Below are 15,900 nucleotides of genomic sequence, written 5' to 3'. Positions count from 1 at the left end.
TGCTCACGCGCCAATCAAGACTTGGTGGGCTCCGCCCCTAGAGGCGGAACTTCATTTTCCACGCGACTTGGGGCTCGTAGATATTCCTCCGCTCGCCCTCGCGTTCTCCTCCCGCCTCCTGCCAGCAAGCCTCGCGCCAAGTCGGGGGACGCGCGCGCGCAGCGTACGTAGCGAACGAGTGACGCATAATATGTGGGCCGCTCCGGAGTCGCGGTCGCGTTGTGTGTGAGTGAGGGGGAGAGAGTGCGGGACCTGAGGCGGCGTGTGTGAGCTGTGGCCGCTGGCGGGGTCAGGGGGGAGCGGCGGAGCCGCCCAGGAAGGTGAGTCGGGAAGGGAGGGAGACGGCTCTGCGGGAGGGGCGCGAGGAGACAGGGCGCATGGTCGGTCGGGCGGGAGAGTGGGCGCTGGGCTGGGGGAGGGGCGGCACCTGCCTGGGCCGCCGGCTGGGAGGGGGCGGGCCGGGCCTCCCGGGACGCTTGGTCCGGGGCCTGACAGGACTTTTCATCCTCCAGATTCTTGGCTCGGGGGCGGGGCCTCCACGTTCTTCCTCCAGTCCGCAAAAGAAGCTTCCCAAGAGTAACTCTTCCGCCCGGATTGGGGGGCAGGGGTGTGCCCGCCCCTATCTTGGGGAGGGGCGCCTCTCATTCCTCTCATCACTTTTTTCCTCCCAGTTCTCCCAGGCTTCGTTCCGTACGGGCCTGGGGTCGGGGTGGGTGGCTCCATCTTTCATGTCGTATGGCGGCCCCCTTCCCATACTGTGTCTCCGCCCCTAGTTCCAGTCACCTGGGTTGGCTCTCTCCTCCCTCGGTCTCGTGCCACCTCCCCTTGCATCCGCCCGGCTCCTGGTCGGGCGAGGGGGGGCGGGCTCTCTGGGCACTCCTCCCACACACACCCCCCCCGCCCCCATGGTGGAGGAGATGGATGGAAGGAGAGGTGTCCGGGTCCTGCAGCTTAGAGCCAAACCTTGGAGTGCCCGCCAAGCTTCCCGGGATCCTATTTCCGGGGGTTACAGTCGTTTTTAACTGGATGTCAGGCATTTGCTTAGCTCCCTCTTCCTAGACGGTTTGCGTCTCACTTCCTCTTATTGCACTGTTAGCGCTTGGCTTTTGCTTGTGCTGAAGAAGTAGTTTTGGAGTGTTTGTAGTAGTTCTTTTTGAGTCCTAGATGACTCGTCATTGACTGTGTCACGTTGGCCTCAGTTTTTCCTTACTCTGTCTTTTCAATGAAGCCTTTTAATTAGTCTACAAGTTTTAATTATTAACAGCATCTTCCTGTTCTAAACGCTTTGTTAATGTACAGAGTGAGGGGTTCATTGGCAGTGTTGTCCTGTAATCTTCTTGTCTCAATTTACTTTTAAGGTTTTTGTAAGCTTGTATAATTAGACTCTTTAGGAATCGATTTGTTATTCTTCTTGACGCTGTCAAGATTTGGGTTTTGTATATTACACTTATTATCCATTTTCGAGTGGTGATATATTTTTGGATGTAAAGGAAATAATAGATACAGAATTTGGGAACTATGAAGGAAATCCTTTTATGCTCAACATCTCTTGAGTAGTTGGAGAGCACAGTGTTTTACTATGTTATCTGCTGTACAGTAGTTAAACTTTATCGAGGAGGAATCTGGTGGAATGAACCACATGTTGGTTTGAAGTGATCGAAGTTGGTTTGTTACCAGTGTTGTTTCTGTCATGGTCATGGACAGTAATAGAGTATTGTTATACATGATCTAATATGTTATACTAATTATTAGGTAAATTTTACTTGAAGCTCCAGACTTGGGTTTTTTTCCCAGTGGGTTTTTTTCTTTTTTAAAAAAGAGGAGTGCTTACAGGCATTTGTTTCAGAATTGTAACCTTATGGGAATCCTTAACGTGAACTTTTTTTTAGACTTTGGGATAGTTTTTGCCGAATAGGCCATATAGTATTGTGTATTAGAAGAGAACAGATTTTATGGATTAACTCAAAAGTTACAAAAGGTAACAAAATAGTGGAAAAATGGTAGAGCTAGGATAGTAACATATAGTGAAAAAAAACTTTTTTCTACCTTTATCCTTCAGAAGATCAGTTACTTGCCACAAAAGTAATAGTTATTATCCGTTTCTTATATATTCTTGCAGGGACACACACACACACACACAAAAGCAAAGAGTGTTCTTTGTTGTTCTCACTTGACAGTGTACTGAGAGTTGGTCCAAATTAGGAAAGGAAATTCTTATTAGTTTTCTCCTACTTTATTTATTTTTGGCTGGGTTGGGTCTTTGTGGCTGCGCGTGGGCTTTCTCTAGTTGCAGCAAGGGGGAGCTACTCTTTGTTGCGGTGCGTGGGCTTCTCATTGCAGTGGCTTCTCTTGTTGCAGAGCATGGGCTCTAGGCGCGCGGGCTTCAGTAGTTGTGGCACTCGGGCTCAGTAATTGTGGTGCATTGGCTTAGTTGCTCCGTGGCATGTGGGATCTTCCTGGACCAGGGCTTGAACCTGGGTTCCCTGCATTGGTAGGCGGATTCTTAACCACTGTGCCACCAGGGAAGCCCATCTCCTACTTTTTAATTAGAAAAAAATTCGAAAGGATAGTAAAATGAATACTTATTTATCCATCTAGATTCAACACTTGTTATTAATATTTTGCCATGTTTTCTCTTAGTAGGTAGATGTGGTATATATTTATTTCGTGGAACCATTTGAAAATAAGTTGCAGACACAGCACCCCTAAATACTTTGGCAGGCATCCTTCAGGATAAAGACTTTTTTTTGGCCGCATTGTGTGGCTTGCGGGATCTTAGCTCCCCTACCAGGGATCGAACCCGGGGCCCCAGCAGTGAGAGCGCCAAGTCCTAACCACTGGACCATCAGGGAATTCCCTCTACATATTTTTTGTAGGGCTTTATGTTATTCCATTGTATGGACATTATTATCATTTAACCCTTGCAACAACTATTTCCATTTTACAGATAAGGAAATTGAGATTTGGAGAAGTTAAATAACTTGACCAAGATCTCACAGGTATGTTGGCAGAGTTGGGATTTGAATGCTTGAACCCCTTTTCTACCAAGTACCAATTGAGTGGTCTTGGGGACCTCTCTGAGCCCTTTTCCTCATCTGTAAAATAAGGGCAGGGTGGTTGTGAAAATTCAGAATAATGTAAATAGATTACTTAACCACGTGTCTATCTCATACAGATATTCAGTAATTGGTAACTGTTGTATCACTATTAGGCCATAAATTCTGCATACCACTTAAAGAACTCACTTTGGAACATGGTGAATTGAGTAATGTACCTTCACTGTCTTGTCTGTAACAAGATGACTGCACCTTTTGCATTTTGTTAATCTTTCATTGAGAGTAAAATGAATTATCACTGATATTATTATTTTAGTTTAAGTTTATATTTTCCCTGGGCAAGTGAATATTCCCAAAGTTATAATTATTTTTAGGCATAGTTAATTGGAAATTTTGAAAATGATACCAGAAGTACATGTGTGTTTCTAAATTGAACTCTAAAATTTTACTATTTTAATGCCCTTGAGTTGACCTTTGTTAGAGGTAGTATTTCTTTTAAATTTGCCTTTATAAGCTCTACTAGGCTGATTGCTTAAGTTATCCAAGAGGCATTCCCTCCTGGGCCTTTTTTCCCCCCATTTAAAAAAATTGTGGTAAAATTGACATACCATAAATTAACAACCATTTTAAAGTGCACAATTCAGTTGCATTTAGTAGATTAACAGTGTTGTACAACCATCACCTCTTTTAGTTCCAAGACATTTTCATTACCCCAAAAGGAAACCCTATATTCATTAAGTAGTCACTCCCTATTTCCCCCTCCCCCAAGTCCCTGGCAACCACTAGGTAGCTTTCTGTATATGGATTTGCCTATTCTGAATGTTTCATATAAATAAAATCATAGACTATGTGACCTTTTGTGTCTGACATTTTTCGCCTGGCGTATTGTTTTAAAGGTTCATCCACAGCTGTAACATGTCTCAGTACTCCATTCCTTTCTACGGCTGAATAATACTGCATTGTATGAATATAACTACATTTTGTTTATCCATTTATCTGTTGGTGAACATTTGGGGTTGTTTCCACCTTTTGGCTCTTGTGAATGTGCTTTGAACATTTGTGTACAAGTGTTTGAATATCTGTTTTCAATTATTTTGGGTGTATAACTTGGAGTGGAACTGCTGGGTCATACGGTAATTCTGTGTTTAACTTTTTTTTTTAAACTTTTTGAGGAGCCACCAAACTGTTTTCTATAGCTGCTGTACCATTTTACATTCCTATCAGCAGTGTACATTCTAGTTTCTCCACACCCTTGCCAGTGCTTATTTTCTAATTTTTTGCTTTTGGTTATCCTAGTCGTATGATTGGTATCTCATTGTGGTGTTGTTTTTCATCTTCCTAATGGCTAATGATGTTGAACATCTTTTCATGTACTTGTTGGCCATTTGTATATCTTCGTTGGAGAAATGTCTGTTCAAGTCCTTTGCCCATTTTTGAATCAGGTTTTTTTGTCATTGTTGAGTTGTAGGAGTTCTTTATATATTATGGATACTAGATCCTTACCAGATATATGATTTGCAAAGATTTTCTTCTATTCTGTGGGTTGTCTTTTCACTTTCTTGATAATGTACTTTGACGCACAAAAGTTTTAAATGTTGAGGTCCAATTTATCTATTCCCTTGTTGCTTATACTTTTTTTTTTTTTAATTTTATTTATTTATTTTTGGCTGTGTTGGGTCTCTGCTTCTGTGTGAGGGCTTTCTCTAGTTGCGGCAAGCAGGGGCCACTCTTCATCGCGGTGCGCAGGCCTCTCACCATCGCGGCCTCTCTTGTTGTGGAGCACAGGCTCCAGACGCGCAGGCTCAGCAATTGTGGCTCACGGGCCCAGCTGCTCCGCTGCATGTGGGATCCTCCCAGACCAGGGCTCGAACCCGTGTCCCCTGCATTGGCAGGCAGACTCTCAACCACTGCGCCACCAGGGAAGCCCTGTTGCTTATACTTTTGATGTCAAATGAAAATCCCTTGCCAATTTCAAAGTCATTAAGATTTACCTCTAAGAGTTTTATAGTTTAAGCTCTTATATTTAAGTCTTTGATTCAATTTGAGGTAGTTTTTGTATATGGTGTGAGGCAAGGGTCCGACTTCATTCCTTTGTATGTGGATATCCAGTTGTCTCAGCACAATTTGTTGAAAACATTGGTCTTTCTAGTAATGGTCTAATGGTCTTTCAATAAATTCTTTCCCTGTTGACTGGTTTTGGCCCACTTGTTGAATATCAATTGACCATAAATGTGAGATTTTATTTCTGGACTCTCAATTCTATTGCATTGGTATCTATGTCTTTCCTTATGACAGTACCATACTGTGTTGATGATCGTACTTTGTAGTTTTGAAGTCAGAAGTGTGAATTCTCTAACTTTCTTCTTTTTCAAGATTGTTTTGGTTATTCAGGATCCCTTGCAATTACATATAAATTTAGGATTGATGTTTGCACTAATGCAAGAAAGGTCATTAGGATTTTGGTAGGGATTGTACTGACGGTTGACCACTTTGGAGAGTATTGCCTTCTTAACAATATTAAGTCTTCTAATCCATGAACACAGGATGTCTTTCCATTTATTTAGGTCTTCTCTGATTTATTCTAGCAATGTTTTGTAGTTTTCCTTGTGGAAGCCTTGTGCCTTTTTGGCTTAAATTGATTCCTTAGCATTTTATTCTTTTTAGTGCTATTTTAAGTGAAATTGTTTTCTTAATTTCATATTGGATTGTTTATTGCTTGTACATAGCAATACAACTAATTTTTGCATGTTAATCTTGTATCCTGTAACTTTGCTAACTTGTTTATTTATATAGTTTTTATTTGTAGATTCTTTAGGATTTACTATATATAGGGTCATGTCATCTGTGAATAAAGATAATTTTACTTCTTCCTTTCCAACTTGGATGGCTTTTATTTTTCTTGTCTAATTGCTCTGGCTAGAACTCCGTACAGTGTTTAAGTGGTGAAAGCAGGCATCTTTGTCTTATTTCTGATTTTAGGGGGAAAGCTTTCGGTCTTTCACTATTGAGTATAATGTTAGCTGTTGGTTTTTATAATTAATGCCCTTTACCGTATTGAGGAAGCTCTCTTCTGTTCCCAGTTTATTGAGTGTTTTTATCACAAAAGGGTGTTGGATTTTGTCAGATGCTTTTTCCCTATCAATCACATGATTATTTTTTTCCCTTCATTTTGTTAATGTATTGTATTACTTTAATTGATTTTCATATGTCAAACCACCCTTGTATTCCTGGGTTAAATCCCACTTGGTCATGATATCTAATCCTCTTAATATGCTGCTGCATTCATCTTTCTAGTATTTTGTTAAGGATTTTTGCATCTATTTTCATAAAAGATGTTGGTCTATAGTTTTCTTGTGATGTTTTTATCTGTCTTTGGTGTCAGGGTAATGCTGGCTTTATGTAATAAATTAGGAAGTGTCTCTCCTCTTCAATTTTTGGAAGAATTTGAGGATTGATCTTAATTCTTTAAATGTTTGGTAGAATGCACCAGTAAAGCCATCTCTCCCCTGCACTTTTAGGATGTGTCTTAAGAGATTAATTTTGCTGTTACCACATATACTACTTTGCCCAGTCTCTAGGTCTTTTACCTTAGCATAAAATTTTACTGTTGAAAAAAATTGGTTAAATTATTGCCCCTCTCTACCCCCTGGCTAATACTCCTCCAGATTGGCAAGGTCATAAAAATGAGGAAAAACTCAAAAACTGTCAGAGACCAGAGGACACTAGGGAGACATGACAACTAAACGTCATGTAGTAGCCTGGATGAGATATTGGAACAGAAAAAGGACGTGAATGGAAAAACTGGTGAAATCTGAATCAAGTCTGGAGTTTAGTTAAGATAATATACCAGTTTTTGGTTTCTTAATTTTGACACTGTGTCACTATAAAATAAGGTAACATTAGGGGAACCTGAACTGAGTGAGGGGTATATGGGAATTCTCCTTACTATCTTTGCAACTTTTTTTTTTTTTTTTTTACAAATCTATAATTATTCCTATTAAATTTATTTTAAAAAATGCATATATAGTTAGTAGATTGCAGTCAGAAATACAACCTAGGTCTTCTCAAGTTAAGGTCAGAAATGTATATTAGTTGGTCACATCTCTAGTATATCTTTGGCTAGAAAGACTGAAAATGTGGATTCTTTGTAGAAAAGCATTTTAACTTTTTTTTTTTTCTTTTTTGGAAATATTTGTTCTCTGGAGTAAGGGGTAGCTCAGGTGACATGAATCACTATCTACTATTAGAATTGCGTCAACTTGATTAAAACATAAATGTCTAAAACTTAGAGAGTTGGTGGTAAATATATTTCTTTTGGTCTTGTGGTAGAAGAGTGAACAGTAATCCTAGATGAGCTAGTAATGCCTTTGTGGACTGAAACTTTTTACAGAACAGTTGCTATTTCTGTGAAAATACACATTTTGCATGGCAGGATTTGACATTTTGATCCTAAGACTGCTTTGGCAAAGAAGTTGATCTGTAAACCATCTAAACGTTTGGGTCTCATTTATTCCTTTTGGAGTCCCTTATAAACCTCTCTTCCCCGTGTGGATGTCACATGCAGCTCCTTCAGAGCCTGTCTCACCTCCCTGTCCTTCTGTACCCCTGGGCTGATCACTCAACCCAGCAACTTTTTCTGCCTTTCTCCAGCCTCTTATCCTCCTTCCAGAAGATCAGCTGTGAGACAGATTAGGAAGGCTGAAGGATGAATGGGTTTATAATATTCTTTCTCAGCTTTGATGTTGGTAATGATATCCACTTCAGTTCTTGATCTGTTGCTAAGAATTAACAGGAATATGTTGCTTATCTTTCATAGAACTTTCCCTGAAGACTTACAAGAGCAAAATATTTCTGGGAGTAGTTTTTGCTGTATTCTGTATTTAAAAAAAAAAAAACCTCAAAGGTTTGGACCTCAGAGTTCTAGACTTGGGATTATTATACATGTGGTGTATAGGTACAGGTTGTAGAGTGTTCTTGTGAAACCTTTCGTAAGCTGAAATGACTTGAAGAGGCAATTACCTTAGGACACATCTTGCTCACGGATGCACAGAAATTGAGATAAAGCACAGATGCTCACAGGCACAGTTCAAAGCTGTAGCAGCTTGATGCTGAGTGTAGTTCCCATGGAAGGAGCTTGGCGGGGCCACTCTCACTGCTTGGGGTGCACACTGCCTTTATAACGGCTCACTGCAAAGCAAACAACGCTGTTTTTGCTTTTCGCCTTTTTTCATAAAAGCAGAAGTCCTCTTCAGATTTCTTTGGGTTAACAAAAACAGATACTAATGTAGTTCTTTCATAAAAATGAAGTGGCATAAAGCGAACTTCTCTGAAAAGCAGGGATAGCTGTATGTGTGTTTCTGAGGGGAGAAAGGAACCATAGGTTTTGTCTGATTCCCAGGAATTCCTGATCCTAGAAAGGTTAAGAATCATGATTTTGATCCAGTACCCTGTCTCATTTGACAGTCTAGCAAACTGAGGTTGAGAGAGATGAAAAGACTTGTTTGTCATGACTTGATGAGTATCCAGGCTCCCAATCATGGGTTTCCCACTGTACCACAAATAAAATTATCTACAGGGTCCAAGGGTTAAATTTCCCATGCTTTTAGTTACTTCCCTTGCTTGCTCATCCCTTTTTTCCTCCCTCCTCACTTTTCTTTTCATAGGAAGTATGTCAGGTTTATTTGCCTGTGTTCATTTGTGTGTGTGTGGTTTTTTTTTTTTTTTGCTTCCTTAGGCCAAGTCATGACTACAGTAGCGGTACATGTGGACTCCAAAGCTGAGCTCACTACCCTGCTGGAGCAGTGGGAAAAGGAACATGGCAGTGGGCAGGACATGGTACCTATCCTTACCAGGTATGAACAATTAAGTTGTTTTTTTTTTTTTTAAAAAAGGAAAAATTGGGAATTCCCTGGCAGTCCACTGCCGTGGGCCCAGGTTCAATCCCTGGTTGGGGAGCTAAGATCCTGCAAGCCACACGGCGTGGCCAAAAAAAAAAAAAAAAGTTGGAGAATGGTATAGAACATTTTCACTTTGTGAATTCTTTTTGTTTTTTTTTCCATAGAAGTTTTTTTTAATGATTCTACTTAATAAAATATTTGTTTGCAGGAAGAAAAAAATTTCCCCAAAACTAGAAAAGCATTTTTAAAGCAATTTTTCAAATTACAATGTTAAACTCATCTCCAGCTCTGTAAAAGTATATGACACGAGATCTTTAAAGTTTCACTGCATTTCAGGATTGTTCTTGGAAAAGATACTCTGCCAGAAAATCAATGGGGTCATTGGGTCTGACCTTACAACACTCATTCAGACCCTGCATAAGCGTTGGCATAACGTAGGCCATTAAATAGTTTCTCAAGAGAACAGACTGGGCCTTCAGTAATTCTCTTTCTTCTCTTTTCACTTCCTCTAGTTTATTCTCACTTCTCAGAGCAAAATAATTTCTGGCTTCCCAGATGAAGCAAAGTGAGAGAGAGGAAGGAAGGAAGGAAGGGAGAGAGGGAGGGAAAGAGAGAGAGACAGAAAGACAGAAGGAAAGAAAGAAGGAAAGAAAGGAGGAAGGAAGGAAGGCTCACTTCATGAATTCTCAATCCATTTTTTTCTCTGTCAGAACTAGTCTTTTATCTCTCTACTTCTTGAACCTTTTAAAATTTCTTCCCTTTCCTCTCAGGCCCTTTTGTTGTCATTCTCTTTCCTAGGTTCTTCTCCTGCCAGTGTTTTAGCGCCAAGGTTTTGTTTGTGGTTCTCTTCTCTCTTCAGCCTAAGTATTCTACCTAGTTTCATCTCTGTCCATGATTTAAAAAATTATTCTCATGTTAACTTTCAAATTTCTATTTTCACTTCAGACCCTTCTTTTTAAAAATTTCAGACCCATTTCTCAGCTGATGGGTGTACACATGTTTAACCTGGTTATTCCACAGACACCTGAAACATACTGTGTTCAAAGTAGAGCTTATCACCTTCATCCTACCTCCGTCTTCATTCACAGCTTGTGCTTTTGTACTCCCTGCCTTGGTGTAAATAGTTATAAACTAAAAGCTGAAAATCATTCTCCCTAGTGTATTCCTTTACTAGCACAACTTAGTCACCAAGCCCTGAGGGTTTCTGCTTCCTCTTCTTCCCCATTCCCACTTCCTTTATTAGGTATTGATCATGTCTTGACTGGCTCATTAGGCAGTGTGCATTATCCCTCTGTCTGCAGTTTACCCTCTTCTAATATATCATCCCCTTTGCTGAAAGATTTATCTTTTTCATACACAAATCTGATTGTCATACCTCAGCTCATAATTCTTCCCTGGCACCCTTTTCCTTCAGAATGAAATGTAATTTAGAGTGGCCTATGAGGCCATTTATGATTTAGTCTGTACCTCCTTTTTCTGCCTCATAGTGTTGTTCTTCAGAGAGGAATAGAACCATATTTTCCAGTGTCTGTGTGCCTTTACACTTGCTGTTTCTTTGGCCTGAAATGCCTTTCCTTGGTATATCTGCCTGGCAAGCTCTAGTCCTTTCAGGAAGCAGTTCAAGAATCATGTTTGTAAATACCATATGATATCACTTATATGTGAAATCTGAAATATGACACAAATGAACCTATCTATGAAACAGAAATGGAATCATGGACATAGAGAACAGACTGGTGGTTGCCAAGGGGGTTGGGGGAGGGATGCAGTGGGAGGTTGGGGCTAGCAGATGTAATCTTTTATATATAGAATGGATAAACAACCAGGTCCTACTGTATAGCACAGAGAATTATATTTAATATCCTGTGATAAACCATAATGGAAAAGAGTATTTGAAAAAAATGTATGTATATGTGTATATATATATAACTGAATCACTTTGCTGTACAGCAGTAATTAACACAACATTGTAAATCAGCTATACTTCAATTTAAAAAAGTCTTCCACCCATTTTAATTACTACTTGTATTATAATTATCTTTTTACATGTGTCTCCTCACTAAATTGTAAGTTTTTTTTGAAGTCAGGTACTACTCATTTTTATTGGTGTCTCCTTGTGTTTCCTCAGACACTGACTTGCCCAATGCTTGGTACATAGTAAACTGTGTGGGACATAATTTTGTTGAATGAATGTGTTAAGGAAGAAGAGAAAGTGAAAAAAAAAAGGCTGGGTTGGGATGCCCATGGTTTTTCTAAGCAGGAAGCCTCTGGAACATGGGGTTCTTTAACATCTAATCTGTGATATCATAGCAGAGAAAAAAAACTTTGTTTATGCAATGATCTGTTTTCTAGGGATAAAGAGAACTATGATCTTATGAAAGTTTAAACAGGGATAAATGCTTTGTTCATAATTGCTCTTGATAGGTAGGGAACATGTGAAAGTACAGTTTTTTTTTTAGGGAAAGGTTTATTGCTGACTGGTGGAAAGTGGATTTTCATTTGTAGAGGCATTGGAGATTAAGAACTATTAATCACAAGCTACTTGAAGTGCAGCCACAGTGAATTTAAGAATCTTAAGTATTGTGCATTTAACGTGTGTGGATTATGATTGATGTACCTTTGAAAGGAGGAGAGAGTTATAAATGGGGATGATAGTGTTAGTGGTAGATTCATTTAATTGCTCAAAAAATATAAAATATAAAGTATTTTTTAATACTTTATTTTCGGGAATTCCCTGGCGGTCCAGTGGTTAGGACTCGGTGCTTCCACTGCTGGGGCCCGTATTCAGTCCCTGGGCAGGGATGCTGCAAGCTGCGTGGTGAGGCCAAAAAAAACCAAAAACCAAAAAACTTTATTTTCAGGATTATTTCATAATAATTATCATATTTGACCCTGAACTTTGTCATTATGCTATGGTATTCAGCAGTGCAGAGCCTAAATGGAGGGACCCTATCTTCAAGGAGATAACCATCTGGGAGGCAACTGATGGTTCCAAAAAATGCATAGTAGTACAAAATGGTATATAATGAAGTGCTAGATTGGCAGTGTGGTTTGAAAATATTATAGGGGTTAGGAGAATGGAAAGAATTTGAATGAGTCCGTTTCTTCTATTCATTCAACAAATGTTTGAGGACCTTTTGTGTGTCAGAACTGTAGGAGACACTTCTCTGAACCTCAGCTTCTTCATTTGTCACTAAAGGTATGAGAGCTACATTGTTAAAAGATAGCCATCCTCTGAGCTGCTTGCAAAAGACTATAGGACTTCCCTGGTGGTGCAGTGGTTAAGAATCCGCCTGCAATGCAGGGGACACGGGTTCGATCCCAGGTCTGGGAGGATCCCACATGCTGCGGAGCAACTAAACCCATGCACCACAACTACTGAGCCTGTGCTCTAGGGCCCGTGTGCCGCGACTACTGAAGCCCGCGCACCTAAAGCCCGTGCTCCACAACAAGAGAGGAGCCACCGCAACGAGAAGCCCGCGCACCACAACAAAGAGTACCCCCCTGCTTGCCGCAGCTAGAGAAAGCCTGCGCGCAGCAACAAAGACCCAACGTGGCCAAAACAAACAAAAAAACAAAACAAAAAAACCCAAAAGACTATAGCCAGGCAGTAGAAAGCTAAGGTTGAAATACTGGGTTTTAACTCCAGTTCCAGTGGGCTTTCCAGTGTAGGATGTGGTAAAGGTTCCTTGGAACAAGGACTTGAAAGTTGGTAGAATATACCTTGATTGAAAGCAGAGACAAGGTTTTCTAGGAAAAGTTCAAATGTGACTGAAAAATGTATCTAGGGGCGAATGAACTGGGGCATGTTTTTGTGGCAGTGAGGAAATGGGCCCACCAAAGTGGAGGGTGAATATAAGGTAGGAATGGAAGATAAAGTTATATGGAGCAAGATCTTAAAAAGATCTTTAAGGTTAGACTGGGACTTTAAGAGACAGTAGGATGAATTCAAAGTATAGTTTATTTTAGATAGGGGCAAAACTCTTACCATCCTTCAAATTGTGGGTCTGTTAGTTCACTGGCTATTTCCTAAATTACCTTCACATCTGTCATCCCTCTCACCCTGCAAACTGGCTTCAGTTTGGGTGTTTTGGTGTATTCCATGAAAAGCAAATGAATTTCAGGCTTACCTACTCCTTTACTGACTATTTTTTTAAATGATCTTTTGGCTATTTTCCTAAGAAAAATGTACAACTCTATAACTTGATTGACTTTTTATTTTTTATGTTGTTTTATTTATTATAATCAAGCCTTTGACTTAATTCTGTGAAAAAGGACTGGCATTGCACCAAGCTGTATGAGCTTAACCCAGGTTTTGTGGGGTTTTTTTTATATTATTGAGATACAATTTATAGTCGACCCACGGTTGCTTGAATCTGTGGATGTGGAGGGCCAACTGTACTATGCCATTTTATACAAAGGACTTGAGCATTAGAGGATTTTAGTATCCCTAGGAGGTCCTGGAACCAATTCCCTGTGGATACTGAGGGATGGATTGTTTACTTATAAAATCATCACCTAGATCAAATTATAGAACTTGAGTACTACCTCCAGAAGGCTCCCTCCTGCCCCATTGCATCAATATCTACCTTAGATTAATTTGTTTTCTATTTGTTATTGATTCCCAGTTTCCATAGGAACACCACCTAAATAGCTCTGACTTAAGTTCTGTTTTAAGCAGACTACATATATTAACTTTAACTCCAGGGAAACTCTGTAAGATAGGGACTGTTATCCTCATTTTACAGATTAGGCGCAGAGAGGTTAAATAACTTGACCGAAGTCACAAACAGGGGAAGAGACATGATTTGAACACTGGCCATCTGGCTCCAGAATCCATGTTTTTAACTTCTGCTGTGCTATGTTGCTTAGTTTCCGCTGAAGATACTAGTAGATCTTATAATATGTAATTTAAAATACATTTTGTGTGATCATCCTTTGTGGCAAGGAGAGTTTTCAGAGTTTAGGGGGAAAGGTAGAAAAGGTAGAAATACTTTTGAGGCTTGATGGGGAAAAATATACCAGAGTGGGCAAGAATTTTTGCAGGGAGCTTAACCCTTAAGACTAGAAGGTATGGTTTTGTGGAAATAAAGCATGCAGGAAAATTTGAGTTAGGATAGAGCATCCTAGATACTGGAGAGCATGAAAGCCTTTTATTTGATTGTCATTATAATAGGTTAAAATGTCAGTCCTTAGGGTACTCAGAAAGTGATTTTTCTTATTTCAAAAAAAAATGTGTGAATAAAAAAGAACAGTTGATAACATGCAACAACATGGATGACTCAACGTGCTGAGTGAAAGAAGTCAAACATAAAAAGAGTATATGTGGAGCTTCCCTGGTCGTGCAGTGGTTAAGAATCCGCTTGCCAATGCAGGGGACACGGGTTCCATCCCTGTTCCGGGAAGATCCCACATGCCGTGGAGCAACTAAGCCTGTGCGCCACAACTACTGAGCCTGCGCTCTAGAGCCCGCGAACCACAACTACTGAGCTTGCACGCCTAGAGCCCGTGCTCCGCAACAAGAGAACACACTGCAATGAGAAGCCCGCGCACCACAACGAAGAGTAGCCCCCGCTCGCTGCAACTAGAGAAAGCCCGCACGCAGCAACGAAGACCCAACGCAGCCAAAAGTAAATAAATAAATAAAATAAATTAAAAAAAAAAGAGTATATGTGATTTCATTTATATGAAATTGTAGAACAGGCAAAACTAATCTTTAGTGAGAAAAAGTAGGTGAGTGGTTGCTTAGGGCAGGGGTGGGAACCTGGGTGGGTGGAAGAATGTTATAGGCTGAGGTAACAGCACCTAGAAAGGTCCTGAAGCAGTTATGAGTTTGGACTCTGAAGAGCAGGGAAGGCCATGTGACTGTAGCTTAATAAAGGAGGGGTGGAGGAGTACAAGAAGTGGTCATAGATGCAGACAAAAACCAGGTTACTGTAAACCTTGTAGTGCTTGGGTTTAATTTAAGTTGAGGGTAAGTCATTGAAAGTTGGAGGTGTATTGTGTCAGGTCAAGCATGGAAGCAAGAAACAAGGAGACCAGGGAAAAGCCTATTGCAGGTAGTCCAGAAGTTGATAAAGGTGGTCTGGACAAGGGTAGGAATGGTCAAGATTTAAGGAAATGATTGAAGTCAGGAGATATTTTGTAGGTAGAGCTTATAGGAATTATTGCTGTGGGGGATGGGGAGAAAAAGGAAGGTTTTAATGATGACTCCTTGTTTTTGGCTTCTGAGGGGTTAGTGCTATTTTTTGAGACAGGAGAGTTGGAGAGAAGAATGAATTTGGGAGTGGAAATTGTTTTATGAGATAGTTGTTTAGATCTTTATGTTTGTTAGGAAAATACCCTTTTTCTAATTTTTTGCTTTTATTTTGTACCTTGATTGTTTAATTGACTATTGTAGGTCGTGATACATTTTTTTTGTATGCTTGTCTAGAATTGACCCTGTCTTCTCTTTGTGCTAGGATGTCTGAATTGATTGAAAAAGAAACTGAAGAATATCGTAAGGGGGATCCAGACCCATTTGATGATCGACATCCTGGTGAGACTGTGTTCTCTTAAGCCTGGCTCTAATTTTCTTACAAAAGAAAACTGCTTAATATAAGGAATATTTTTCAATTGAAATAGAATTTATTTGTTAAAATATTGCTCAAGGTGGGGGCAGAGAGGAAAAATAAATTCCTGGAAAAATGGAAATACTTTTAATATTTACCTATTAAATGGAAGATTACTATTACTAGAAGCTAACTTAAAGGAACTGAATTATATAGATATACCTTATTGACTCAGTTGATACGATTACAAAGATGTAAAAAGAGAAATATGTTCTCTCTTTCTGACTTTTAAACCAAAAGATGTTATCCTCTGTGCCTTCATTTTTCTAACAACAATAATTATCCTTTTACTAACGGGGAGATGTGGTTGAGAATGCATTCAGTGCCTTGCTTTTA

The 15,900-nt window shown here is 39.9% G+C and overlaps 1 protein-coding gene across 7 annotated transcripts in view; it reads left to right on the top strand.

The window, feature by feature from the left end:
• Nucleotides 1–15,900, top strand: part of DCAF1 (DDB1 and CUL4 associated factor 1) — an 87,536-nt gene continuing 71,636 nt past the window's right edge. Inside the window, exons 1-4 of one of the 7 annotated variants that reach the window (XM_082414882.1) lie at nt 19–320; nt 2,948–2,999; nt 8,791–8,908; nt 15,415–15,491. In XM_082414882.1, coding sequence (XP_082271008.1) covers nt 8,799–8,908; nt 15,415–15,491 — 187 coding nt within the window. In that variant the 5' untranslated portion in view covers nt 19–320; nt 2,948–2,999; nt 8,791–8,798. Of the gene's footprint in view, nt 321–2,947; nt 3,000–8,790; nt 8,909–14,487; nt 14,584–15,414; nt 15,492–15,900 lie in introns of those variants that run through there. The other 6 variants (XM_082414885.1, XR_014251234.1, XM_082414883.1 and 3 more) reach the window with 6 other exon arrangements.

This window comes from Balaenoptera physalus, assembly GCF_965194825.1.
Source record: "Balaenoptera physalus genome assembly, chromosome: 11".
NCBI lineage: Eukaryota > Metazoa > Chordata > Mammalia > Artiodactyla > Balaenopteridae > Balaenoptera > Balaenoptera physalus.
Note: the sequence above shows the minus strand (reverse complement) of the source record. Positions and strands in the feature narration are given on the sequence as shown.